Source organism: Stegostoma tigrinum, chromosome 45 (assembly GCF_030684315.1).
Source record: "Stegostoma tigrinum isolate sSteTig4 chromosome 45, sSteTig4.hap1, whole genome shotgun sequence".
Lineage (NCBI taxonomy): Eukaryota > Metazoa > Chordata > Chondrichthyes > Orectolobiformes > Stegostomatidae > Stegostoma > Stegostoma tigrinum.
The window spans coordinates 6,993,438-7,021,093 of record NC_081398.1 but is presented as its reverse complement, the minus strand read 5'-3'; the positions used below and the strand labels follow the sequence as shown (position 1 = coordinate 7,021,093).

Genomic DNA, 27,656 nt, shown 5'->3' with positions numbered 1-27,656 from the left:
TTCCACCCTTCCCCAACCCCCGATAATCACCCCCATACACTGCCCCAACCAAACAGGTGCATGCAAAAATGGTGGCCAACCCACATATTGCCATGGGGAACACCATCACTATGTGGCAAAAGCAAAACATCACCAATTAATCCAAATCCACCGCCCCCTATTGGCCAGCCGGTGGGCGTAAAGCAACATTGAAACCATCAGCTCCATGAAATCCTTGTTGATGGTAAAACCCTGTGTTGCCTGTTAGAATGCACATATGTTCAAATGGATGAGCTACAGTCACCCTCATCTTTTCAAGGCAGCGAGACTGAACCCCCCCCCCCTTAGACAGTGCAGGTGTAAAATCGTGATTGGAAGCAACTCAACAGTGAGGGTCGAAGGATGGGGTGGAAATAATTCTGTGGTGAAGACCAATTGGATGCCAGCATTGCAGCCCATGCACAACTCCTGAATGACAGTTCATTGCACTACAGCCTCCTTCCACATCAAAATGTAGCATCCCACCAAAGATCTCCTATCTATTACCATTGTGTCATATGCTCCCTTGGGCATCAATGCAGTTGCAGACTTCGCTTAGCAGGTGGCACTGGCTGCAGAAGGTGTCACCACTTTGCCTGATGATGGTGAGCCCATAGGTGGTCTTCTTCGATTGAGGGGACAGGTAGCTCTCATTCCTGGTGTACAAGGATTGGAAACGTCCGATGAAAATGACGCGCCCCTGTTGGCAGGCACAAAGGCTGTCAACTCGTTGCACCCAGTGAGACTCTCACAGTCCCCTCTGACTGCAAGAGATGCATAAAGGAATAGGAGGAGCAGGAGAAGAAGCATCTCCTGCTCAAGTCCTTCCATTCACACAAAAGGTCACTGGGCAAGAGGGAGTCAGTCATGCCTGTTGGTCGAGAAATGAAGACTCCAGCCCGTTTTACAATTGGTACACCGCCCACCAAAGATTCCAGCCATGATTCTCGACCCTGCTCCCCGTTATTGCCCAGTTCGATACTGCTCAGTTCGGCATTGCTCGAGTGGAAACACATCCTCATCCGTTCCTCAAACCCGTGAGTTGGACGTGAAGAAGGTCAATTCTTAACTTCAGACAGGGACTCCACAGGATCAATACAGCACAGGTAGATTTTTTTGTGGTCAAAGATTTTTGGTCCCAATCACCACCCCTTTCCCACCCCACCCCACCCTCTCCCAATCAAGTGAGAAATCCCACCCCACCCCACCCCCCAATTTCCATGTAGCCATATGTCAGGCGTGTAGAGCTAAGCCAGCCCCATTTCCTCAAGGACACTGCGTGGAGACTCATCGTCCTGTAGAGGGGAAAGAAAAGCTTGCATCAATGTCAGAATCATAGTGAAGCTGACAGAATTGTACAATGAAAGGGTTTAAGGTCTTCGCTCATCAACCGTGGGGATACTGGTGCACGCCCAAACTAATGTTTTGGAGACAGGCTCAAATCTCACTGTAGCTGTCAATGGAACTTATATTCAATTAGTAAATTGAAAATTGGATTGAAGGTAGAAGACAGAGGGTGGTGGTAAAGAGTTGTTTTTCAAACTGGAGGCCTGTGGCGCCACAGGGATTGATGCTTGGTCTATGTTTATTCGTCATTTACGTAAATGATTTGGATTGGAATGGTTAGTACGTTTATGGATGACACCAAGATTGGTGGTATAGTGGACAGTGAAGGTGTTTATCTGGAAATATAGCGACATCTTGATCAAATGGGTGGAGGAGTAGCAGATGGAGTCAGGAGGTGAGTTACTCACTGCCAGCCTCCGAGCTGCTCTTGTTGCCATGGTGTTTGTGTTTTTACATGACTGGCCTGGTTCAGTTTCTGGGCAGTTGTAACCACCAGGAAATGGACATTTCCCAGACTCTCCTGCCCTACAGGATTTGGAATAGTGTTCCTCCAAAAGGGAGGTGAATCCATAAAGACACTGGAGAGGTAGCAACAGATTGGGAATTGTTGGGGTAACGGTTTAAATAACCATAGGATGTGGGATCATAGAATCTCCACATTGCAGATAGAGGCCATGAGGACCTTCAGTCTGCACTGACTCTCACTGAGCAACCTTCCGCCCTATCCCTGTAACCCCACATTTACCATGGCTAACCCACATAACCCTGAACACGATAGGGCAATTTAGCACAGCCATTCCGAGATTGGAATCAAACGCGGATCCCTGGCACTGCGCGGCAGCAGTGCCGACTGAGACACCGTGCTGCCCCTACCGCTTCTACGAAAGACTTAGTACAGGCACAGTGGGGCGAAAGGCCTTCATCTAGGCATCAAGTGTTTATGACCACTTTTCCTGTAATTACAACCATGGTTTGAGTTTTTCAATCAGTTTTCTATTAGGCCTCTCCCAGAACACCAGATGGTTGTGGGCGGGTAAAAATCCATTTGCGATGAGTAAAGCATCACACACGTGTGGGGCGAGGATGTCTTATTCCTGTCAGCTGTGTGCTATTTGCAGGGACCAATTGCTGAGCAATACTCCGAGAGATACATAAGGGGATTGACTCTTCAGTTGTTCCAGTGCCTGCTCCTCTCCCATTCTGAACTCCCACACGTAGTGGCCAGGCACATACAACGCAGGACCACAAGAGGTCCAACCTACCTCCTGCATGAGGTCTGCCTGTTCGATGGCCTTCAGCACGTTCTTTTTCGACGTGTCCTGAATTTCACCTCCCATAAGAAACTCGTCCAGGATGAAATAGGCCTTCTCGAAGTTGAAGATGATATCCAACTCACAGACCTGCAAGCAGACAGGAATTAGCAGCACCAGAAGATTCGCCTACCCCTGCAAGATTCCTATCTTAGAGTCCCTACAGTGTGGGAGCAGGCCATTCAGCCCATCAAGTCCACAGCAACCTCTGAAGGGAATCCCACCCAGACCCAACGCCATTCTCATTCCCCTAACCTATTTCTGTAACCCTGCTTTCTCCCATGGCTAATCCACGTACGCTGCACATTCCTGGATGCTATTGGGCAATTTAGCACAGCCAATCCGTCTAACTTACACATCTGTGGATCGTGGGTGGAAACCAGAGCACCCGGACAAAACCCATGCACTCACAGGGAATACGTATAAACTCCTCACAGACAGTCGCCAGAGGGTGGAATCGAACCCTGGTTCCTGGCGCTGAGGTAGCAATACTAACCACTCAGCCACGTGATGCCCTTTTATTCTTTCAGGCTGGTCCCGAGCTGCCCCTGTTGCATCAGTGCTTTGATGCACAGTTCTGTGCAGTATAGAGCCATACTTAACCCAAGATCTCTGCAAAAATTCAAACCTTGCAGTCAGTTAAGGTAATTTTCTTAAAGAATTACACATTTTATTCCCCTGACGATTAATTCTTGATGTTAGGTGCAATTTTTACATGAGAGCTTGGGACTTAGGAACGGGAGTAGATCATTTGGCTCTTCAAACCTGCAGCACAACTCATTAGGTAGCGACTGATATGGTTATGTTCTCAACTTCACTTCTCTGTCTACACCACCTCCCCCACAACTTTGTCTATTGAAGTCAGCCTGGAATAAATTCAAAGAACCAGTCTCCATTATGTTCTAGGGAAGAGAATTTCACACTTGCAAAGTCTTCCGTGAAAACATTTCTCCTTGTTCTTCTTAAAAAAAAGAAGAGACCTCTCATCCTTAAACAATGCCCCTAGTTTTAGTCTCCCCTACAAGTGGAAATATCCTTCTGGTATCCACCCTGTCTGGACTCCTCAAAATCATACATGTTTAAATAAGATCATCTCTCATTCTTCTTCACTCTGATGGATTTAGTCCTAACCTGTTCAACGTTTATGCAGTTAAGACAATAGACAATAGGCAATAGGTGCTGCAGTAGGCCATTCGGTCCTTCGAACCAGCAGCACCATTCATTATGATCCTGGCTGATCATCCACAATCAGTATCCTGTTCCTGCCTTATCCCCATAACCCTTGATTCCACTATCTTTAAGAGCTCTATCCATCTCTTTCTTGAAAGTATCCAGAGAGTTGGCCTCCACTGCCTTCTGGGGCAGAGCATTCCGTATATCCACCACTCTCTGGATGAAGAAGTTTTACCTCAACTCTGTTCTAAATGGCCTACCCCTTATTTTTTGTGTCCTCTGGTTCTGTACGCACCCATTAGCGGAAACATGCTTCCTGCCTCCAGAATGTCCAATCCCTTAATAATCTTATACGCCTCAATCAGAACCCCTCTCATCCTTCTAAACTCAAGGTGTATACAAGTCCAGTCGCTCCAATCTTTCAACATATGATAGCCCCGCCATTCCAGGAATTGACCTCGTAAGCCTTTCACTCCAGATAAAAAGCCTCTTTCCTTATTCCACTCAACTGCACCTTTGCCTGACATGTTAAGACCACAAGATAGTGGAGCAGAATTAGGCGATTCAGCCCATTAAGTTTGTTCTACCATCCCAATCCCATTCTCCTGCCTTCTCCCCATAACACTTGATTGCCTTTACTAATCAAGAACTTTTCTTGTCTTAAAAACACTTAACGACTTAACCTCCATATCCCTCTGTGGCAATGAGTTCCACAGATTCACCACCTTCTGGCTGAAGAAACTCCTCCTCATCTCAGTTCTAATGGGCCATCACTTCATTCTGAGGCTGTCCCTTGGTTCCTAGTGTCTCCTACTGGTGCAGATATTTTCTCCATGTCCACGCTATCAAAGCCTCTCAGCATTCTGCAAGCGTCACTAAGGTCCTGCCCCACCCCCCCACCCCCCCACCAACCTTCTAAACTCCATCAAGTACAGATGTACAAATCCTCAACCACTCCTCACAGAACAAGCCCTTCATCCCCAGGGTCATTCTTCTAAATCTCTTCTGGACAGTCTCCAAGGCCAGCGCATCCTTCCTTCGATACGGGGCCCAAAACTGCTCACAATACTCCCCTGCCTGCCAGAAAACTGCTCAATGAACCACTGTTGACTAATCTCTACGGCAACTACAGGGCAGCACGGTGGCTCAGTGGCTAGTACTAATGCCTCACAGCACTAGAGGCCCAGGTCCAATTCCTGCTTTGGGCTATCTATTAAGAGTTTGCACTTTCTCTCTGTGTCTGTCTGGGTTTCTTCCCAGTATGAAGGTGTGCAGGTTAGGTGAATTGGCCACCCTAAATGGCCCCCTTGAGTCCAGCAATGTGCAGGCTTGGTGGGTTATCCACGGCAATACAGCATTATAGAGGAGTGGGTCTGGGGGGGGATGCTCTTGGGAGGCTCAGTGTGGACTTGATGGGCTGAATGGCCTCTTCCACAATGCAGAGGCTATGTGCTTCTGGGTTATATCCTTATTTAGGTGTGTATTAATCTACTTCAACCAGATATTCCTCCCAACTCCTTTTCCCCTCATCTGGTTTATCTGTGCATGCTAAATCACAGGTGGAAGCACTGTCGATGCAAGTTCCTCTGGAAATGCTGCTCTACCTTTACATTTTTCTAATTCAGGAGGAGGACTGTTTCTTAGTTTCACCAACTTCCAGTAATTTTAGACTGAGCAGCTCTCAGAAAAAACAGAATTTTTTAAACAGTCTGTAACAAGTGCGCTCTCTCGCTGTTAAAATTTTTAATACAAAATGTTACATAGAACACTACAGCACTGTACAGGCCCTTCAGCCCTCGATGTTGTGCCGACCTGTCATATCGATCTCAAGCCCATCTAACCTACACTATTCCATGTACGTCCATATGCTCATCCAATGATGACATAAATGTGCCTAAAGTTGGCGAGTCTACAACTGTTGTAGGCAAAGCGTTCCATTCCCTTACTACTCTCTGAGTAAAGAAACTACCTCTGACATCTGTCCTATATCTTTCACCCCTCAATTTAAAGCTATGCCCCCTTGTGCTCGCCGTCATCATCCTAGGAAAAAGGCTCTCCCTATCCACCCTATCTAACCCTCTGGTCAAAAGAATCCCCAACTTGTTGGCCTGGTGAACTTGCCTGCATTCTGCAAACATTGTATTGATTGATTAATAGAAGCTGCTGGCTCAGTCGATCTGCTTGAGTATTACATGCACTTGTGGGTGTGGGAGCTGGCTTCACAGGGTGAGAAGGGACCTTTGATCTTGGTCGGGTTTGTCCACTACTTTTGTCAATAACAATTATGCTGATTGTGAGACTGTAAAAGTCTAGGTGTGCACGGTATATGGTGATGGAGCAGATTAGACTGTCCATAAAATATAACTTTATTTGCAAAATTATATTATACAATCAGGGGATTTTACAGTCCAGAAGGCGGCCATTCAATCATTATGTCTGTACTGGCTCCTGAAAGAGCTACCCTATCACTCCATCGCTTTCAAATATATATCTATTTCTCTTTGGAAACCTCCCATGGAATCCACCTTCACAACTCTCCCAGATTCCAAATCCTAACATCTCTCTGAGGAAAGAAGTTTCTCCTTCTCTCAATCCATGCTCTCTTGCTGATAATCTTTAAATAGTGACCCCTAGTTACTGACATACCAACTAGCGGAAGCAGAATATCCTTATTTACCCCATCAAAATAGTTCATGATTTTGAACACCTAATCTTCTCTGCTTTGAACAGTAGAAGCCCAATCTTTCTAACCTTTCCACATATCTAAAATCCTTCATTCTTGGTATCATCGATTAAATCTCTTTTGAACTCTCTCTACAGCTCTAATATCCTTCCTTAAATAATGTGCCCAAAAGCGAACACACGTAGATAGGGTGGTAAAGAAGTATGGCTTATTTGTCTTTGTTGGACAGGGGATGGAGTACAAGAGTCAGGATGTCATGTTGCAACTTTATAGCACTTTGGTTAGGTCACACTTAGACTACTGCACTCAATTCTGGTTGCCACATCACAGGAAGGATATGGAGCTTTGAAGAGGGTGCAGAAGAGGTTTACCAGGATGCTGCCTGGATTACAGGATGTGAGCTAAAAAGGAGAGGCTAGAAAAACTCAGGTTGTTTTCTCTGGAGTAGCGGAGGTTAAGGAGAGACTTGATAGATGTCAATACAATTATGAAATGCATAGGTACGGTTGACAGTCAGAATCTTTCTTAACCCCCGCCAGAGTTGAAATGTCTAATACTAGGGTGCATGCACTTAAGGTGAGCAGGGTAAGCTGAAAGGAGATGTGAGGGACAAGTTATTTTACACAAAGAGTGATAGGAGTCTAGAATGCGCTGCCAGGGCTGGTGGTGGAAGACGACACATTTGGGCTGTTTAAGGGACTTTTAGATAAGCACATAAATATGCAAGGAATGGAGGGATATGGACCAACGGCAGAAGGAATTAGTTTAATTTGGTATCGTGGGCTGAAGGGCCTATTCCTGTGTTGTACTGCTCCATGCTTTAACTGAATACAGTGCTCCAAATGTGGTCTGACCCTTGATTTGTAAAGGTGTAGCATCACTTCCTTGCTTTTATACTCTACGAATCTGTTTACAATCCCGAGAATTCTATAAGCCTTATTTAGTCTATGTTAGCTTCTTACATAGAAGTTGCAGAACCGGCTGTTCACTCCAGACAGCCTACGTTGGAGGTTTGCCTTTACATGAATAGTAGTGCCAAATGCCAGGCCTATTCTCAAATCCCATCACTTTTCTGTCTGAGACATGGTATCTAACACCTCAATGGTTTGAATAAAATTAGACCCCCATGACTTCGGTAGTGACAGAGTCTGAAAAGAAAAGGTTCCTCTTGGCTGGCAAAGTTTAAAAAAAGCTCTACATTTTGATTTGCTGTCTCATTTCCTCTTTTGACAGAATTGAGGGTGACTTATTACCCTACTTGGGTATGATGGGTTCAAAACTGGCCACACATGGGGGAGATTGCACCTAAAGAGCCAAGCAGGGACACGTGTGGGAGGTTCCTGCGCTCTCTCCGACCCTCCAATATCACATGCACCAAATGAAACTTACTAATGTGCACAGTACCTTTCCGAACTGGACTTTCCAATTTTGGATCTCCACGTACTGGGACTCCCAGGAACTAGAGGGATGATCGGTCATTTCAGAGAGGTGTTGAGGACACCTCTCCCGCTGTCTACCTGGGGGTCCCCTGCCACAACTGAGTATGGCAATTACTCTGGGTTGGGGGGGCAATTGGAAACTGCAGTGACTCACTAAGGCTCCTCTGATGGCATCTTCTGAACCCACGGCCACTACTGTCTAGAGAGGCATGAGCAGGGGATGCATTGAAAGACTAACAGCCAGTTAAAAATCCTCTGGAGGATTAGACCTTCAATGAGCACCTCAAAACACCGGGGCAGCATGGTGGCTCAGCAGTTAGCATTGCTGGCTCACAGCACCAGGGACCAGAGTTTGATGCCACTCTCAGCTGTTTGTGCAGAATTTGTACATTTTCCCAACTTCTGCATGGGTTTCCTCCCACAGTCCAAAGATGTGCAAGTTAGATGGATCGGCCATGCTATATTATCTATTCAGTCCAGAGGCTTGTAGGTTAGGTGAGTTAGCCATGGGAAATGCAGTGTTACAGAGATAGGGTTGGTGTGAGTGGGATGCTCTTCTGCAGAGTCAGTGTGAATTCAATGGGCCACTGGAGGGATTCCATAAGAAGAAATTACATCAATGGTGCCTTTGCAACAGCTTCTGAATCCAGGAACAGAAAAGGGGGTCCAACAGCACCATTCTCTCCCGGAACAGTTTTAAAAAAATTACTTGATGGGACTGCGGACGTTGCCGCACAGGCCAGCATTTACTGTTGATCCCTAATTGTCCCTTCAGAAGGTGGTGGTGAACTGCCTTCTTGAACTGTAGGTTGACCCACAATACCATTACGGAGGGAATTCCAGGATTTTGACACAGCAACATTGAAGGAACGACGATGCATTTCCATGGCAAGTCGCTTGAAGGGAACCTTACAGGTTGTATTGGTCCCATGTATCTACTGCTCTTGCCCTTCTAGATGGTAGAGGTTATGGGTTTGGAAGGTGTTGTCTGAGGAGCTGTAGTGAATTTCTGCACTGTATCTTGTAGATGGCACACATTGCTGCTACTGAGCATCGGCGGTGGAGAAAGTGGATGCTTGTGGATATGATACGAATCAAGTGGGCTTCTTAGTCCTGTATATGCGTTGTTCAAGCTGCACCAATCCAGGCAGGTTGGGAGTATTCCTGCTCACTCCTGACTTGTACCTTGTCGATGGTGGACAAGCTTTGGGGATTCAGGAGATGAATTACTTGTTGCGGGATTCCTAGCCTTTGAACTGCTCTTGTAACCAGAATATTCACATAGCTAGGATAAAGGAATGCAGGGCTCACTACTCTCCAACAAACAGTGCCTTTAGTTATGTACCATATGAAATACACACCCCGCCATCTAGACAATTTTTTTCGTGGAGAAAGTTGCATATTATAGTCAGAAAATTAAGATAAGTAATGTTGGAGTGCTTGAATGAATATCAGGGTCAGTATAGGTCACAATGCACTGGAAATCAGGGCTCTGATGCAAGGTCAATGACTTGGAACATCAGGCCGACACTCTCCACACACACTGTCTGAAAGTTTCCAGCCATTACAGTTTTCATTCCCCCTAATTTAATCTCTCTGTGGCTGTGCGACCTGTACTATGACACTCCATATGACTCGCTGTGGTAGGAGTGCCTGTGAAGCAGAGATAACACAGCAGGGGTGGGGGGGGGGGGGGGTGTCACTTACGCTCCCGAAGTATTTGTCCAGTAACTCGACATAACGATGGATCAGCTCTAGTGTCAGCAGTTCGTTGTCCTGGTCCTCAATCGCACAGCAGAAGTAAAGGCTGGCATACCTTTGAGGGAAGAGACAAGAGGTATCACTACATAGCCAGCATTGACAACAAATTTATAATGATCACTTCTTGCACTGGCAGATCCTTACACCATCCATGTTTCCACACACTCAGTAACTTACATAAAAGTTACATATATAAAACACTGCCAAATGCAACGCACACCAGATGTTCGGAACATTGTGGTCAGTCTATCATCATTCCCACTTTTCTTAAATCATATTGTGGAATGTGGGTGTCGTCAAAAAGAACTGTATCTGTTGCCTATCCCTAAATACCCCTTGAACTGAGGAGCGTGCTCAAAGGGCAGTTAAGAGTCAACACTGTTGCTGTGGATCTGGAGTCACGTCAGCCAGACTAGGTATGGGTGGATGATATTCCTCCCAAAAGGAGGAAAATGGCTTTGCTATTTTCTCTTCTGCCAACAATAGTTAAAAGGTACAGTCCCAGAGTATCGCAGGGATGCTCTCTTGTTATACAGTCAGAGAGAGAGAGTGGGTGGGGGGGTGGAAATGGGGAAACAGAGGGGTCATTGCTAAGATCAATGGGTTATTAACCTTAGTGCCATTGTGCTCCACCCCACCCATGCAGAATGCACATCCCAACTTTTAGGTCAATATTTATAGGGAAAGGAAATGCATATTAACTTAGGAAAATTATTCTGTGTGCACATTCGCCCCATTATCCCACAGGCGTCTTACCTCCCCCACCAACACCACATAACTCTGAACAGAGGGGTGTGCACAATTCATGGATACAATAATGATTCAGAGTTATACAACACCAAAACAGACCCTTTGGTCCAGCCAGGCCATGACACTGTAATCCCAAACTAAAATAGTCACGCTTGCCTATGCTTGACCCATATCCCTCCAAACATTTCCTATTCATGTACTTATCCAAATGTCTCTTAAATGTTGTAACTCTACCCGCATCCGTCACTTTCTCTGGAAGTTCATTCCGTACATGAACCATTCTCTGAGTAACAAAATTGCTCATGGTCTCCTTTCTGAATCTTTTTCCTTTCACTTTAATCCCTCAGCCTAGGGAAAAGGCACCTACCATTAACACCATCTATACCCCTCATGATTTTAAAAGATTCGATAAGATCACTCCGCAGCGTCCTACGCTCCAGTGAAAAATGTCCCAGCCTATTCAGCCTCTCCTTATAACTCAAATCCTTTTTTGTCCGGGCAACATGCTGGTAAATCTTTTTTGAACCCTCTCCAGCTTAATAATAGCTTTCCTACAACTGGGCGACCAGAACTGGACATAAGAGAGGCTTCACTAACATTCTGTATATCCAGACCATAATTACCCAACTCCTATACTCAAAAGGTCTGAGCAATGAAGGCAAACATCATCTTGACCACCCTATCTACATGTGACGCAAACCTCCAAAAATTATGTACCTAACTCCTAGGTTTCTCTGTTCTACAACACTACCCAAGGCCCTATCATTAACTGTATCAATTCTGTCCCTGTTTGTTGTACCAAAACGTAACACCTCACATTTATCCAGATTGAACTCCATCTGCCATTTTGCAATATATAAGTTTATAAAATCATGAGGGTATAGATAGGGTTAATGGTAGGCGTCTTTTACCTCAGATGGGGTATTTCAAGGCTAGGGGATGTTTTTTAAAAAAGGACAACGGGCAAATCATCGAATTGGACAAAGAGACTTTTTTGGTTCCCAAATGGCACAGTGCTGTGAATGGAACAAGGTCAGCCAGGTTGACCTCGTAGAATAAATTCCCTGATTGGGCCAGGTTAACAGCCCCAATCAGGGGGCCCTGGTCGACAAGTACAAACAGGAGTGACAGAGATTCTGCTCACTCAGAGAGATGGATCAGTGCCAAGTACTTGGAGATGGGATACAGGCCTCGGTGAAGTTATTTCACATAACGTTACATCACAGATTGGATGTAGATGGAACTTGAGTATTGCTAAAGACAGATTGTTGAAGCTTTGCTTTGAAGCACTCATCAGGATAATTCACAAAGATACCTGAAGTATAAATGCTCTTTTTTTGCGTAAATGTAGGAAAGTCAATGGGTTGTTTGGCTAACAGTGTTTGCTTGGTAGAGCTGCACTAATGGAGAATGCATAAGTTAATGATAACTGATAACTAATTGCAATTCATTGTTTAAATTTTGAACCAGGAATTTGACACTGACTGTTCAAGGCATTATTCTGGGAAGTGAACCAGAAAATGGCTGTCACCTATTTTAGAGACTAGATTTTACATACAGGGTTTAAAAGGCACTTAGAGAAGGACATGAAAAGGGAAGATTTGGACGGATATGGGCCAGGAGCAGGCAGGTGGGACTGGTTTAGTTTGGAATTATGGGCCGAAGGATCTGTTTCCGTGCTGTATGACTCTGACTTGACAGCAGCAATCTGTCAGTGGAAATCACCACTGTGTCACCACTGCACAGTAGCAGTACGAGACGGCTATGTCACCTGTTGCTCCAACCTTTGAGATCTTAATTTCAGTGCTGTTGTAATGCTAGGTACAATGCTAGGTACATGAAACCCATGTTCCAAGGACTGGCAGTGGTATCATATCAAAACACACATCCTATCAGCTGCATGCAACAAGCCAAGTGCTGACCTTTCCCAACCAGCCTGTGTTTGTGAAACTAATAGCGTTCAACATGAGTTGCAACTCCCTGGGTGGACAGCAAGTGCTAAATAATCTGAATGCACAAAGAATTGCACTGGCAACAAACTTACAATGGTCAGGCTCACTGTGGGGCACATATTAGAAGCTCCACAGGGCACTGTTCTTTGCAGAAAGACAGAGCACGTAAATTACTGTAACAATGCTGTGGCTTTAAGAGGTGTATTTTGTCCTTTTGTATTTGAAGAGGGGTTTTAAGGCAGAAATACCAAGTTGGCTAGTGAAGAAACAAAGTAAACAGCTTGGGAGGCCTTGGGATTTATATTTCAAAAGCTGGAACAATACAAGCAACCTGAATGGATGTGGCCAAGCTCTCATAGATCAAGGACATTTAGTTAGCTTTTAGCAGCTGCTGTTAGAATTTCAGAGTTGGAAACTGCAGTTAATGTCTCCTGGTTGCCACTCTGTTTTCACTTAATATTTTTTCTTTCTCACTCTGCTGCTGGGTTGCATGTGAGACAAACTGATTTCTACGCGCGCCTATTTGCCAAGGGGTGTGTTTATTGGACGTGACTATATTGGAACAGTTGATTAGTAATAGTTACTGTATCTATATTCTGTAAAGTTTTCCAACAGAGTGGAGTTATTCAAAGTTCTTCTTTCTTTTGTTGTATCTTAACTACAGTGCTTAAATTAATTATGTTTTGCTTAACGTTGAGTAGTTTGAATTGCATCTGGAACACATGCACTTTACATTTGCCTTTAAAAATAAGAAAAAGTTAGGGTCTAGGCTACTTTCTTAATATATTCTGAGGGGTTCTGGTCTGATCCAAAACATTACATTGTGCCTGTTGCAGCTCAACAAAACAGATGACAACCATGATCAGGTTCATTTCTCAGGCAATGCCATTAACAGTGTCAAACAGCCTGGTTTACAACTTAATTTCAATCCTGGCAGTTAACCACCAGAAGACATCTACTGGTACACTCCCCATGGCAACATCTCCAATCCGCAGTCCAGTTGCCAACCAATCAGCACTTGCCTCTCTTATAGTATAGTTGCCATTATCCCTTTGCTGTGAATATTTTTGTGCATCACCCTGACAATTAAAGATGAACTTCTCCATGGAAATGTGGTATTTTAACTGGCTGTGTTTGTACACATGCTAAGCGCTACATTAAACTGAGCCTTTTGCAGATTTTTGGGGAGACGGGGTGGGGGGGGGGGGGGGCGGAAATAAAGGAGAATACAAGATCCAGGAAAGAACCAGAAGGGAAAGGTGGGGGAGGGGCAGGAGGGCGAAATAAGGGAGACACAGCCTTGCTGTAACATCTTGTCCAAACAAAACAATAGCTCCGACACTGAAACACTCCCTCAGGATCACATGGGAAGCACTATCCTGGATTATGGTATTCAGAGTTTCTGGTGCAGGACTTGAACCAGTGATGCTGAGGTCTGGGGAAAGAACAGAAACCTAACAGGGAGAGGCGAGCTTGTTGGAATCATTGTAGGGGAGGTGGGCAGAATATAATCGTGAATCATGCCAAATTTAGACTAGCTGAGCTAATAGTGCCAACACAACTGAAAACAAAACAGCAAACCAAATTATTCACGGATCAATGATCGTGGAACAATTAAGAGAGACTCTTCCCGGCTCTGCTAAATAGTTCCAGTCTTCTTCAAATCCCTGATTAGGATTTGAAGTGCCATACAGAGAGAGACAGATTGCAATCTGAACATCAATTATTGGAAAGATGTGCTAAGAGTTTCCTAATTGTTGCACAGCCAGTGAAACCACTTACGGACCCTTCTTATTGAAACCTAGTTTCCTGGTCAGTTTCCAGAACAAAACTACATTTGTACTTTGCCTTTAGCAGAGTGAAATCCTTTTCAGTACCAACACCACTGGCTGCATGCCTTCAATAGATTCACCAAATGCTATGATTCTTTGTTTTTATTCACTTGTGGGATACGGGTGTCACTGGCTGGCCAGCATTTATTGCCCATCCCTAGCTGACCTTGACTTGCTAAGCCATTTCAGACGACAAGATTCAACCATATTGGCTGTGGGTCTGGAGTCACAAGTAGGGCAGACAAGGTAAGATTGGCAGTTTTTCCCCAGACAATATCAGTGAGTTAGATGGGATTTTCCGACAATCAGCAATAGTTTCACGTTCGTCAGTAGGTTCTTAATTCCATATCTGTTTTTCTTTCCCTAAATGATTTCAAATTCCATCATCTGCCGTGGTGGAATTTGAACCTGGGTCCCCAGAACATTAGCTGAATTTCTGGAGTAAGAGTCTAGAGATAATACTCTAGGGCATTGTCTGCCCCGAAATACATCCTGTTCCTTCACTTTCTCTTGGTCCTAGTCCAGAAATGTCCTTCCCACCAGGACTGTACTGGGTGGCTCCACACCACATGGGCTGCAGCAGTTAAATCAGGCAGCACACCACCACTTTCACAAGGAGCAATTGTAGATGGGCAATAAATGCCATTACCAGAGTCAAACTGCCTGGTTTACAGTTTGATTTTAATCCTGGCAGTTAATTGCCAGGCATAATTAATGGGTGCATTTGCCATGGCAACAACTCTGGTTGGCAGGTGGACTTTTGATCAATCAGCACTTGCCTCCCTTACAGTATAGAACAGATACTGATACCCACTTTCCCTGATGATGGCAAAGCAAAAGAAACATAGAATCCATAGTGTGGAAGCAGTCCATTTTGACATCCCTGGACACTATAGGGCAATTTACCATGGCCAATCCACCTAATCCCTACATCTTTGGACTGTGGGAGGAAACCTACACAGATACGGGGAGAACGTGAAAATTCCACACAGTCACTCGAGGTTGGAATTGAACCATGTCCCGAGCACAGAGGCAACAGTGCTAACCACTGAGCCACTATGCTGCTCTGGTTAAGAAACACATGTAAGCCAGTCCAGGTAAGGATGAGAGATTTCCTTCCCTAAACAGCATTAGTGAGCCAGATGGGATATGCCAACAATCTGCAATGGGTTCCTAGCCAAAATTAGACCCTTAATTCTGGGTTCTTTTTATTGAATTCAAATTTCACTATCTGCTGTGGTGGCTTTTGAACCCAGGTCCCTAGAAGACTTGGAGGCTTGGAGACCGCTTTGCAGAACAACTCCGCTCAGTTCGCAACAAACAACTGCACCTCCCGGTCGCAAACCATTTCCACTCCCCCTCCCATTCTCTTGATTACATGTCCATCATGGGCCTCCTGCAGTGCTACAATGATGCCACCCGAAGGTTGCAGGAACAGCAACTCATATTCCGCCTGGGAACCCTGCAGCCTAATGGTATCAATGTGGACTTCACTAGTTTCAAAATCTCCCCTTCCCCTACTGCATCCCTAAACCAGCCCAGTTCGTCCCCTCCCCCCACTGCACCACAAAACCAGCCCAGCTCTTCCCCCGCCCCCACCCAGTGCATCCCAAAACCAGTCCAACCTGTCTCTGCCTCCCTAACCGGTTCTTCCTCTCACCCATCCCTTCCTCCCACCCCAAGCCGCACCCCCATCTACCTACTAACCTCATCCCACCTCCTTGACCTGTCCGTCTTCCCTGGACTGACCTATCCCCTTCCTACCTCCCCACCTATACTCTCCTCTCTACCTATCTTCTTTTCTCTCCATCTTCGGTCCGCCTCCCCCTCTCTCCCTATTTATTCCAGTTCCCTCTCCCCATCCCCCTCTCTGATGAAGGGACTAGGCCCGAAACTTCAGCTTTTGTGCTCCTGAGATGCTGCTTGGCCTGCTGTGTTCATCCAGCCTCACATTTTATTATCCCTAGAAGACTAGCTGAGTTTCTAGTCTAGCGATAATACCGTGATCAATAAGTGTCCTCTTCCAAGGCCACATGCTCAGCAGTAAGGCATGAATCACTTGAAACCAACTCTGCTGAGTCGTTCATTTGCCTGGAACTCGGTCACAACAGGAGACAGCCAGGGGACAGTGGAATCTTTCCAGGATGTCCTCATTCCTGACAAGGTCAGACAACCTGAAACTGACTCACGGGTGGGCATCCTGGCTTGTGACTAACCATAAAGTTGAAGGTTCAATTGGGATGACAGTGAACTTGGGAAGAGACTACTGCTCTTAGATCTCCAATCATTTCTTTGAATGGGAAGGTCAAAAGTTTGCATTGTACAAATACAAAAGAATTATTCCAGTAAGGAGGAGCAGAGAGCTAAACACAAAAGAATGAAGTCTCTGACTGAGGGTGTCCTGAAGATTTACCTGGCATTTACAGGGGCTGGAGAGTTTGAACTGTAAGGAGAGGCTGGATAGGCTGGGACTTTTTTCCTCGGAGCATAGGAGGCTGAGTGACTTTACAGAGATTTATAAAATCTTGAAGGGCACAGTTAAGGTGAATAGCCAAGGTCTTTTTCCTAAGGGTAGGGGTGTCCAAAACTAGAAGGTGGATGTCTAAGATGAGAGGGGAGAAATTTAAAAGGGACCGGAGGGACTTTTTCCACACAGAGGCTGGTGTGTATATGGAATGAGCTGCCACAGGAACAGATGGAGGCAGATACAATGACAATATTTAAAAGATATTTAGACAGGTACATGGATAGGAAGAATTTAGAGGGAAATGGGCCAAATGGATTGGTCCAGTTTAAGAAACATGAGAGAGTTGGGCCAAAGGGTTTATTTCCATGTTATACGACTCTAAGAGGCTGGAGCACAAAGGATGAGAAAAGCAGAAATCTGAAAGCCGGGACATTGCCTTATGGAATACAGAGAAAGGTGAAGCAGATCATTAGGAAAATACACAAGAGGACCATGGAAATCCCCAGGAAGGTGGAAGGAGGAGGAAGAAAAACTGGCAGTGAACAACAATCAAGAAAAAGGGAACTCAGTGGATGAGCCACTATAGAAGGAGTAGAAACTGGCTGAAAGCAGGTGACTGAGATGTAGGCCAAGATGGAACAACACAAGAATCAGAATTTTGACAGCATGGTACGAAACCTCTCGATTCATCATGTCACACTAGTCGTCAAACACTTATCCCACTTTCCAGCACTTATCCCCTAGCCTAATTACTTTGGCATTTCAAATGTTCATCTAAATGCTTCTTAAATGTTGTGAGGGCCCCCAACTCCACGGCCCTGTCAGGCAGTGATCTTCCAACCTCTGGTGAAAACAGTTCTCCTCAAATCCCCTCTAAACCTCTTGTCCCTTTACCTTAAATCTATGGTTATTAACCCTCTAATAAAAGGTGAAGAATTTCTTGTCTACAACACTCCAAAATTCTGTTTGCCTCAATCAGGTCCGCTCTCATCTTGCTCCACTTCAAGGAAAACATCCCAATAGCTTATGTAGTGTCTCTCTCCATTGTGGAGTCGCTCCAACATCACGGCAAATCTCCTCTGCACCCACTCTTGTGCAATCACATCCTTCCTATAGTGTTGCAACCAGAATTGGTCACATTGCTCCAGCTGTGGCCTATCCTGAGCTTGAGACTGTCCAGCCAGTGATGAAAACAACCTTCTAGCAACTACCACATGAAGCTCTCTTGGATAAAGCAATGTATCAAAATCTCTCATTGCTCGAACTATCTGAGAATCTTGTCTTGCATTCTCAATTGGAGGTTAGCTTCCTGCATTTTAGGAAGGCACATGTCCTTCGTTGTTAGAGGTATGGAGTTTAAAAACAGGTTAGGTTATACTGCAGCTGTATGGGGTGTGGGTGAGGCCATATGTGGAGGACTGTGTCTGGTTTTGGTCTCCTTAGTTGAGAAAGGATGTGCTGGCACTGGAGGGGCTGCAGAAGAGTTTGATTCCAGAGTTAAAAGGATTCGCTTATGATGCAAGATTGAGTAGACTGGGACAGTACAAATTGGAATTTGGAGGCTGGTACAATTACAATATCTAAAAGGCATCTGGATGGGTACATGAATAGGAAGGGTTAAGACGGACATGGCCAAATGCTGGCAAATGGGATTGTTTAATTTAGGATATCTGATCAGCATGGATGAGTTGGACCAAAGGGTCTGTTTCTGTGCTGTATGACTCTCTAACCCTAGTTTGTGTAAACCTACCTCGTGATTTGACCCTTGAAGTCCTATGATCTATGCTGCAGTCCAAGGTCACAATATCCTTCCTGAAGGATGGTGCTTAAAGCTGTTTGATAAACACACAATTGTAGAATCCCTACAGTGTGGGAAGAGGCCATTCAGCTCATTGAGTCTGCATCAACCCTCTGAAGAGCATCACACTCATACCCAGCATCCCACCCAGATCCAGGCCCACCACCCTATCCCTGTAATCCTGCATTTCCAATGTCTAATCCACCTAGTTTACACAACCTGAACTCTATGGACAATTTAGCATGGCCAATTCACCTAAACTACACATCTTTGGAGTAGGAAAAGAAACCAGAGCACCCGGAGGAAAGCCACACAGACATGGGAGAATATGCAAACTCCACACAGACAGTTGTCTGAGAGTGGAATCAAATCCAGGACCCTAGTGCTGTGAGGCAGCAGTACTAACAGCTGAGCCACCACGCTGCCCCAGTAATACGAACAGAACAATATGCTGACAGGACCACTGTAGGGGCTCAGATGGGCTGAACAGCCCTGTCTGCATGCTGCAAAGTGCCCTGCAAGAAAAAGTGACGCACCTCTTGTAAACGATCTTCAGGTCCTTCCATTCCAGGAAGCTGCACATCTTGGGCTTGCGCCCGAGGACAATCTGCATCAACTCCCGGCCCAGTTTCTTCTTCTCCTTTTCTGAGACTGCGGTGTACCATTTCTGCAGCCTCAGCTTGCCCTGTCGGCTGAACAACAGCATGAAGCGCATCTGTGGACCCAGAGCAGACCAGGGTGAGCTGGGGAGATGGCAGTCTTCACAATGCAACTCTCAGGGAGTGCTCTCCCTGACACCCCACAATCGCTCCCCACCCAAACCAGAGCCCTACCCTTTCCCATCATTCAGTTCCACCTATGGTTAAAATTTACCTCATCACTTTTCCTTACCACATTGCTGTGAAAAAGCTTGCTGTGTACCAACTGGTTGCAGAGCTTCCAATGATGCACAACTTCTAACACCTCGTCATTGGCCTTACTGTGTCCCAAAGGATGTAACCAGCACTTCATAAATCCAATCTATTCTCTTCACTTGTTAACTTTATCCAAAGTGAGGTCATGAAACCACGGTTCTGCCCAGAAAATCCAGCTGGCAAACATTCAAACCATATCAAAATCAGCAAACACAGCTTCACCATCTCACTGACATCATTAATTTTGGCACAAGAGACACACATGCAGCCTGGAAGCTTTCACCTGTGTTTTGAAACTAAACAGCACACAGATTCACATATAGAACTAAATCTGAGCAACAATAGCATATCTCTTTTCACATCCATGACAGTTATCACTGAATCCCTATAGTGTGGAAGCAAGCTATTCACCCATTGAGTCCATACTGTCCTTGCGAACAGCATCACACCCAGATCCACTCTACTACCCTATCCTGTAACCCTGTATTTTCTATGGCTAACCCATCTCGCCTGTGCATCCCTGGACACTACGGGCAATTTAGCATGGCCAATCCACCTAACCTGCATATCTTTGGACTGTGGGAGGAAACCAGAGCACCTGGAGGAAGCCCACACAGACAGGGAGAATGTGCAATCTGCACACAGTTACCAGAGGATGGAATCAAACCAGCATCCCTGGCGCTGAGGTAGCACTGCTAACCACTGAGCCAACGTATTTGTCTGTATCTTTTAAATTGAACATGTTTTGTACCTGCCCTGGGATTGTTTGACGAGGACAGTGCAGAAAGTGCTTTACTTGCAGCTTTTTGAAAAAAAAGTGTGGAGGAATTTTTTCAGTTTAAAAGAGTCGAGCTTTACTTTATATCTAACTCTGTATTTAGAGTTAGCTTTACTCTATATCTAACCCTGTGGTGTCCCTATCCTGGAGGGTGTTTGATGGTGAACAGTGTAGAATCTGTTTTATTTCAGTTTAAAAGTAGAGGTAGCTTTTATTTTCAATTTACTCTGTTTCTAACCCCTTGCTGGATCTGTCCTGGGAACGTTTGATGGAGACAATGTTGAGATCGCTTTACTTTCTGTTTAAAAGAGTAGAGAGAGCTGGCATTTCATTGTAAAATGAGTAGAAGGTGCATCACTTTCAGTTTTAAAAAATTAGAGAAATGTTTCCTTTCAATTTAAAAGGGTAGGGGAAACTGTACTATGTATTTTGTTTGATGGGGCAGTTTAGAAAGTGCTTTATTTTCAGTTTTGAAAGATGAAGCTTTACTCTGTATCTATCCCCGAGCTGTCCCTGTCCTGGGAGTGTCTGCTGAGCACAGAGTGAATTTCAACAAAATTACTGAACATAGGAGATTCACTGAAAAGCTCACTATCTCATACAAATAGTTCAAGTGCTTTGCAAAGCTGAATTTAATCTGGCTGCAATGACTTATGAGGACAAAAGCAATTATCTTACAAGCTCCAACATACGGCCATGAGCTGAGCAACCAGTTAATCAGCATTTAGCATATTGCACAAGTTGGTGGCTACGTGTTTCATTACAACAGAAAATGTATGTCAAAAAAAAGGACGATGTTGGCAATAGAGTGCATTGCAGTTCCCTCAGGTTGCAAAAGGTGCCAGAGCAAGTATTTCTTTATCATTTTGAGGGAATTAATTTAACAATAGCTCAAAAGCCAAAGATCATTCCCCCTTTCTGAACACATGCCAAAGAAAGAAAAGAAATATTCAACACACTGTTTCAGGCTTGTTGCTTACTCATCCATCAACAGAGCCCTTGGAGGACACGCCTGGTTGATGTGCAAAGGTCAATTCACAGGCATCAGCCCACAGCGTTTCAAAAGTAACATTGTTTACAGAAGAAATATTAACCACCAGTAACACTGAGGTCAATCTGCTGCAAGGGGATGGACGCCCTCAAGAGGTTTTAGGCTCCAGAGGTTTTATTTTTGCAATTCATAACAAATCAACTTCCGTGTGAAGCACTGAAGCTTTAACAGGGCGTCAACTCTTAGGAGAGACAGCACAGAAATAAGCCATTCTGCCTGACTCCTTTGTGCTGGTTTTCAATGTCTGAACATGCAACTCCCCCTAACACATTCACTCTGCACCTCACCCAAGCACCATCTCCTTCCACTCCTTTCTCTCTCTCTCTCTCAGGTAATCATCCATCGAAATGGACAGACACCATTCACTTCCAACCATTTCCTGCAGTAGCAAACTCTCTGTTCTCAACACGGCTGAAGAATTTGTTTCCGATTTCCCCATTAAGATGATCACGGAGGAATCCATAGTCATGGCTCCTAGTTCTGCTCTTCCCCGCGAGAGACAATATGATGTAGGAACAGATGTTGCCCATTCAGCCCACTGAATATGTTGTCATTTAGTGGTAGGGTCCTGGGGAACGCTGTCAAACAGAGACACTTTGGGATGCAGCTACATAGTTCCTTGAAATTGGAGTCACAGGTAGACAGGGTGGTGAAGGCATTTGGTATGCTTGCCTTTATTGGTCAATGCACTGCGTATAGGAATTGGGAGGTCATGTTGTGGCTGTTCAGGACATCGGTTGAGCCACTTTTGGAATACTGCTTTAAATTGGTCTCCGTGCTATAGGTGAGATGTTGTGAAACTTGAAAAAGGAGAAAAGATTTAAGGATACTGCCAAGATTGGAGGGTTTAAGCTAGGGAGAGGCTGGATAGGCTGGGGCTAATTTCCCTGGAGCAGAGGCTGAGGGGTGACCGTATAGAGGTTTATAAAATCATGAGGAGCACAAATAGGATGAACAGCTAAGGCCTTTTCCACATGGTAGGGAGTGCAAAACTATACGGCATAGGTTTAGGGTGAGAGGGAAACAATTTAAATGGGACTCAAAGGGGTAACCTTTTCACGCAGAGGATGGTGAGTGTATGGAATGAGCTGCCAGAGGAAGTGGTGGAGGCCGGTACAAATACAACATTTAAAAGGCATCTAGATGTCAACATGAATAGGAAGGGGTTAGAGGGATACATGCCAAATGCTGGCAAATAGGGCTAGATTATTTTCGGTTATCTGGTCAGTATGGATGAGTTGGACCAAAGGGTCTGTTTCCATGCTTTAATGGAAATCATGACTGATTAGACAATCCTCAACTTCCTGCCTTTTCCCCATAACCCTTGATTAAAAATCTCAGAATAAACTGAACGACCCAGTTTCTGCAGTAATGAATACCACAGTTTCACTACCCTGTGAGAAAGCAATCTTCCTCATCCTTCTTAAATGTGACCCCACTTTATCACCATCTCCATTATCTCTCAGAGTCTTTTGCAAAGTTTAAAGGCCTCTTTCCAGTCATCCCTCTCTTTTACTACCACAGAGAGTGGTTGAGGCCAAAACATTGTGTATTTTAAAGGAGGTAGATATAGCTTTTATGGCTAAAGTGATCAACTGATGTGGTGGTGATGGAGGGCCAGGATTAGGGCATTGAGCTCAATGATCAACCATGGCTAATTGAGGGACCGCATAGCCTACTCATGCTTTTATTTTCATACTTTTTCACTTAAAAGAATGGAGTGTCAAGCCTGTCAACCCTTTTCTAAGGAACATACATGTTCTCCTCTGCTATCACCCTTGTAAATGTTCTTCACAAATCCTCCTGTGCCTCTTGACAACCATTTGGGGGAGAAAAAAAAACTCATTTGGCATGGAACCTTTGGAATCCAACTGCCTCCATCATCCAGTCTGTACTGACATGTAACTCCAGACCTACAGCAATATGGTGAATAGTTAATATGGTCACGGCATTTGCAGTAAATCTAACTTCCCTGCTTCACTCACATTCCAAGAGAAAAATGAATAATCAAAAACACTTGAGCCCTACCCATCTGTTCGGATAAACAATAAACATGAAGGGACACAATATGAAAGGGACCACTTCTGATGTGCAGCGCCAGAATTTGTCCCTCTGCCACCATTACTCAAACAGTTTATTTCTGTACTTGTGTCTTCCAACATTATGGTGCTCATCAATCAGCACTTTTCCCCTTTGTTCTTTTATGAGCATGTGGGTATTGTTGGCCTGTCCTCAAGTGCCCTTGAACCGAGTGGCTTGCTTGGCCATCTGAGTCAAACACATTGCTACGGGTCCAGAGTCACATGCAGACCAAACTGGATATAGAAAGCAGACTTCCTTCCCTAAAAGGGGTATTAGTGAACCAGACGGGTTTTCATGGAAACCATGATTGACGAGAACTTCAAGATTGCTGTGGCAGGATTTGAACTGATGTCCTCAAAGCTTCAGTCTGTGCCCGAGGATTACTAACCAGTGACATTACCACTAAGCCACAACTTCCAACTATCGCTCAGCACTTCGAACAAACTAGTGTTTGCTTCTAATCTGTAAAAGGCTTCACCACAACCTCTAACCCCATCTCCAAAACATTCTTCAGGCTTGACAACCTCCTCCAGCCCCCTGAGCCCCTCTCTACCTCCATCACCACCTCCGGCACCCCCCACATCCCCCATCTCTAACTCATCCAGCCCCTACACTTCTCCCTATCCCTATCCCTGTAACCCATCCAGGCCCTTTACATCTCCTTATCACTGAAACATTCTCCAGCCACCAAACCGTGTCGGATCTCTGTACATGCCCAATTCTGGCCTCCTCAGATCATCCATTTTCATGCTTGATGGCTGTGCATTCAGCTGCCAAGGCATCAAACCAAAATAATTCTCGACCTAAGATACAGGAGCAGAATTGGGCCATTTGGCCCATCAAGGCTGCTCGACCAACAGATCATTGCCAATATGTTTCTCAACCCCATTCTCCTGCCTTCTCCAACCGTTGATTCCCCTTAGTACTCATGAACCTATCCCTGTCTTAAAGGCACTCAATGGCTTATTGCCACAGAGGACCGCAGAGGCCAAGTTCCACAAATTCACCTGGTTGAAGAAATTCCTGCTCACTTCCATTCTAAAGATTCATTCCTTCATTGTGGCCGTGCCCTCAGGTCCTAGACCTTCCTACTAGTAGAGGCATCTTTTCCACATCCAGTCTGTCCAGGCGTCTTGGTATTCTGTAAGTTTCAATCAGACTCCCCCCCCCGCCCCCGCCGTCATCCTTCTAAACTCCATCAAATCTAGATCCAGAGACCACTACTGCGTCTCTTATGACAAGCCCTTCATGCCCAAGAGCATTCTTGTGAACCTCCTCTGGAACCCCTCCCAAGCCACATGTGGAGCTTAAAATTGCTCACGATATTCCAAATGCAATCTGATCAGAGCCTTATACAGCCTCAGAACATCACTGTTCTTGTATTCTAGCCCCGTTGAAATAAATGTAAACATTGCATTTGCCTTCCCAACTGCCAAATGAACCTGCACGATAACCTTTAGAGAATCCTAAACTAGGACTTGCAAGTCCCTTGGACCTTCTGATTTCTGAAGCCTCTCTTGGTTTAGGAAGTAGGTTACTCTTCTAATCTTTATAAGAAAGTGCATAACCTCATACTTTCCGTGTGTGCATCTGCCATTTCTATGCCCACTCTCCTTGCCTGTCCAAGCCCTTGTGCAGCCTCCCCACTTACAACATTAACTATTTCTCCAATTATCATTGTGTCATCTACAAACTTCGCAACACCTTCAGTTCCTTTGACCAGATTGTTAATGCATAACGTGAAGTGTTATGACCCCAACACAGACCCCTCAGAACTTCACTAGTCACTGGCTGCTATCCTGAAAAAGACCTTTTTAATCCTTACTCTTTGCCTCCTTCCAGTTAGCCAATCCTCTATTCATGCTTGCACCTTGCTCCTTACATCATGGGCTCTTCTCTTATTTAGCAGCCTCTTAAGTGGCACTTGGTCAAAGGGCTTCTGGAAATCCAAATAGATCATGACCACTGCTCTCCTTTGTCGAACTTGCTCTTTACCTCCTCACAGGTTTTTAACAGATTTGTCAGGCAGGACCTCCCCTTGATAAAGCTGTGCTGACTCAGCCCTGTTTTACCATGCACTTCCAAGTACTCAGTCTCATTCTTAACAATGGTCTCTAAAATCTTACCAATGGCTGAGGCCAGGCTCACCTGCCTATGGATTCTTAACGTCGCCCTCCCTCCATTCTTAAACAGAGGTGTTACTTTAGCCATTTGGCAGCCTTCTGAACCCTCCTTGGCTCCAGTGATTCCTAAAAGATCACCAGCAACAACTCTACCTCCAATCTCCTCAGCTATCTCCTTCAGAACTCTGGGGTTTGGTCCAATATGGTCAGGGTGATTTCTCCACCTTCAGGCCCTTCAGCTTTCCCAGCACCTCCTCTTTAGCAATGGCCACTATACTCCTGTGTTCCCTGACTGTCCTGAAATTCTGGTTTGTTGCTGGTGTCTTCTACTGTGAAGACTGATGCAAAGTACCTGTTCAGTTCGTCTGCCATTTCTTTGTTCCCCATTGCTACTTCTCCAGCCTCACTTTCCAGCAGTCCAATGTCCACTCTTGCCTCTCTCTTACCAGGGGAAGCAATGACCTAGTGGTATTATCACTGGTTAATCCAGAGACCCAGATAATGTCCTTGGAGACGTGGGTTCAAATCCCATCACAGCAGATGGTGGAATCTGAATTCAATAAATCTCTGGAATTAAGAATCTAACAATGACTATTTGTCGATTGTTGGGGAAGAGCCCAACTGGCTCACTACTGTCCTTTAGGGAAGGAAACTCCCATCCTTACACGATTCCAGACCCACAGCAACATGGGTGATTCTTGACTGCCCTTTGGGCAATTAGGAACGGGCAATAAGTGCTGCCTAGCCAGCAATGCCCTCATTCTGTAAATGAATTTTAAAAACCCCACAACTTTTAGGCATCTTATGAAAAAACCCTTGCAATCTTCTTCCCCATTTCTAGCTAGTTTACCTGTTTCTCTTCCTTTAAGTGGCTTACTAAAATCTGCGACTTCATCCATATCGGTCACTTGTCCCATTACCTTCTCAGGTGCTTTGACGTCCTACTGTCCTCACAGGCATATACATCTGACCATGGCCCAGGTGTAACAATCCTTTTGTTCATGGGAAATGGGCATCGATATTTATTACCCATCCCCAGCTGCCCTTTGAGAAAGTGGTGGTGAGCTACCTTTTTGAATGACTGCAGTCCATGGGGCTTGGGGACAATGTCATTAGAAAGGGAGTTCCAGTGACATTGAAGAAACTGCTGATATAGTTCTAAGTCAGCATGGCGCTTCACTTATAACTTGTAGGGGAACGGTATCTGCTGCCCTTGACCTTTTAAGTGGTTACTGTTGAATGCAGGGTGTTTCTTTAGGGTGCTTTCTCCATGTTAGTCAGCAGATTTTGTCCACAGCAAGATTAATAAAACACTGAGCACTGTAGGCCATTTATAAATTCACGAGTCTGTGTTTCATGAGGGAGTAGGGGCCCACAATTAATCAGTAACATTTAGTCATTTATTGGGGGCAGAGTCCATTAAATTCAGCATGATCCTCATCTCATGTTGCAAGGCATAATTGTAATGAGGGCTGTTGCAGGGTAATAATGCAAAATGAATTACAGTCAATGGTGAATAATCCTGTTTGTTGCTCCTTCCTAGTGGCATTCTACAAATTGAATCAAGAGCAGCTGGGGACATTTGCTTTAATAGCATCAGCACTTCCCCTGGGAGCAGAAATGGGGAACTTTAGTTGGTGGCACAGTCACAGTCACAGTCAAGGACATTGCTCTCAATAAGCAGAGCTATGGTTCCTCCTGAACCGCTGCCAATTTCCGTGTAACGAGAAACAGAATTTCTGTTTACTCTCTTTCATCTGCAGAGACTGTTAATTCACAGGGAATTTTACAGAACTGTTCAAGGTGACTGCCTCCATTGCTCGGAGGGGAACACCTGAAACTGAGAGAAGGACACATCACTCAATTTTCCTCGACTTTCCTTTCTAAGAAAAAGCCTTTAGCGTTCACAATTTTGTCTCAAAATGAACGCTTTTGCTTTTTTAAAAAAAAAAAGACAAGGCAACTTCAACTAAATTTTCAAAAGTTGCACCTTTAGCTGCTCAGGCTCTGCTTTCATCACATAGTCAGAGGAATTGAAAAAGGATGACGGGAAGCTGTTTGGCCCACTGTATCCAAAGATACCATTAGCTTAAACCTAATATCAAGCTCTTATTCCTCTTATTTCCTTGCAGATTACTTCATTCCAAATGCATTTCGAAGTACACGGTAAACATGATG

At 44.9% G+C, this 27,656-nt stretch overlaps 1 protein-coding gene across 1 annotated transcript in view; it reads right to left on the bottom strand.

Annotated features, from left to right (window-relative positions):
• Positions 1 to 1,222: 1,222 nt before the first annotated feature.
• The window catches only part of LOC125448738 (AP-1 complex subunit sigma-1A), a 45,163-nt gene continuing 18,729 nt past the window's right edge, over positions 1,223 to 27,656 (bottom strand). The window contains exons 2-5 of the mRNA XM_059642647.1: positions 19,067 to 19,245; positions 9,678 to 9,786; positions 2,628 to 2,765; positions 1,223 to 1,313 (exon numbers count right to left, since the gene is read on the bottom strand). Coding sequence (XP_059498630.1) covers positions 1,266 to 1,313; positions 2,628 to 2,765; positions 9,678 to 9,786; positions 19,067 to 19,245 — 474 coding nt within the window. The 3' untranslated portion in view covers positions 1,223 to 1,265. The remainder of the gene's footprint in view (positions 1,314 to 2,627; positions 2,766 to 9,677; positions 9,787 to 19,066; positions 19,246 to 27,656) is intronic.